This window comes from Cyprinodon variegatus, unplaced genomic scaffold (genome assembly GCF_000732505.1).
Source record: "Cyprinodon variegatus isolate N-32 unplaced genomic scaffold, C_variegatus-1.0 Scaffold138, whole genome shotgun sequence".
Taxonomy (NCBI): domain Eukaryota; kingdom Metazoa; phylum Chordata; class Actinopteri; order Cyprinodontiformes; family Cyprinodontidae; genus Cyprinodon; species Cyprinodon variegatus.
In genome coordinates, this window is record NW_015150591.1 from 1,155,624 (window position 1) to 1,157,392 (window position 1,769).

Below are 1,769 nucleotides of genomic sequence, written 5' to 3' on the forward strand. Positions count from 1 at the left end.
AAAATAGTCGCTGGAGGGGTCTGAAAAGTCACGGAGTTGACAACACTGCACCTCCGGCGCTGGCTCGCTCTGCCGTATTTTTTTTTCTTCCCCGTTTCAGTTAAGTGGATGTGATGACGGCGGCGGCGGATGACGCATTAATCGCGCGACACAACTAATCGATGATGAAATTCGTTGCCAACGCTTTTAAAAATCGATTTTTATCGATTTTATCGATTCGTTGTTGCAGCCCTACAACATTGTTTTTCCAGTTTTTAATGTTTGATTCAAACAGTGTTTGGGTGAAAAACAATGATGTTACCGGAGACATCCTTCACATCAGTTTGTAAATTCCAGGGCCTGGCTTTGTTTCTGCTGTCTTCTCAGTTGGCGTCTGCTGGCAGGGTGCTTTCTCTGAGCAGTGCACAGGTCAGTGACACAGGTAGATACACCTGTGTGGCTGTGAATGCTGGAGGAGAACAACAAAGGGAGTACGATCTGAGGGTGTATGGTGAGAAAATGAATTCACTCAGTGCATCAACATATCTATAGATTATAAAAGCAGTCTGGGCTTTATGTAGTTCTTTAATTTAATCTGAATTTGTTTCTAGTAAATTAATAAATGCTCAAATATATCTTGTGATTAGTTAAAAAAACAAATTAAATGTTATTTTTGGTAAAATTAGATTTAAAAAAAAATATTTATAATCTTATATAAAAACACACAAAACTCATAAAAAATGAATACAGAAATTAATACAAATATTTAATGTTATGAAAATGAAACTTTGTGGCATAAGTGGTTGGGTAATTCTACTGGCCTCTAGGCTTCAGTAGTATGATCATTGAAGCAGTTACTGGTGTTTTACTGGCAGAATGCTGGTGCCAAGGTCGTTCCAAGGAAAAAATAAAATCAGCAATTTATTAGAGAAGTGTATGTAAATGGCTGTGCCTACTGATATCCTTCCACTTAACTCTCCATTATGCAATGATCAATGTAGAATGAAGTATCTTTCAGCGCTGAGCTTTTTGTGACTAAAATCCTACTTATGGGGATTGTTGCTAACTTAGTAAAAGTAAAAATAATAAGTGAAAGTCACTGATAAAAGCAATCAAGTAAAAGCAAGAACATTTTTCCACATAAATTGGGAAATTCAATTCAATTCTGTTTTTTTATATAGCGCCAATTCACAACATGTAATCTCAAGGCACTTTACAATTCAGCCAGATCATCCAGTCAAATTAATTCAGTTTTCTATCTGAGGAAAACCAGTTGATTGCATTGACTCATTTACTCGAAGACAATCCCTCACACTTAGCATGCTTGTAGCTACAGTGGAGAGGCAAAACTCCCTTTTAACAGGAAGACAGGAATGCAAAAGGCACCTGTCAACTAGCTCCACAGGCAGCCCGATCAAGGAAACACACAGCCAGGTAGACGAGCTCTGAACCAGCTCCCATGTCAGAGAATGAAAGCGAGCACATGTAGTTAGTCATAGTCAGAGAAACAGGACAACACTGAAAAACAGGCCAAGCTCCAAGCTTGGCCAAGCTTTATTGATTGATTGACTTCATTAATCTCACAGTGGAGAGATGTACTTGTTACTTTAGCTCAATAGTCAAAGGGAAGAAGAAGGTGCCAAAAGTAGGAAAAGATGCATGGGGGTACTATACAGTATGCATCCACATATATATATGTATAACAGCTGAACCTGCAGGAAAAAGGTTTCAATAAATGAATGAAAATTGAATTTATTCTAGGATGCACAATATGCCGATATTTTAAAACT

General features: G+C 37.8%; 1 protein-coding gene across 1 annotated transcript in view; it reads left to right on the forward strand.

The window, feature by feature from the left end:
* The window catches only part of hmcn1 (hemicentin 1), a 175,905-nt gene that overhangs the window by 93,544 nt on the left and 80,592 nt on the right, over positions 1-1,769 (forward strand). Inside the window, exon 38 of the mRNA XM_015376644.1 lies at positions 367-490. Coding sequence (XP_015232130.1) covers positions 367-490 — 124 coding nt within the window. The remainder of the gene's footprint in view (positions 1-366; positions 491-1,769) is intronic.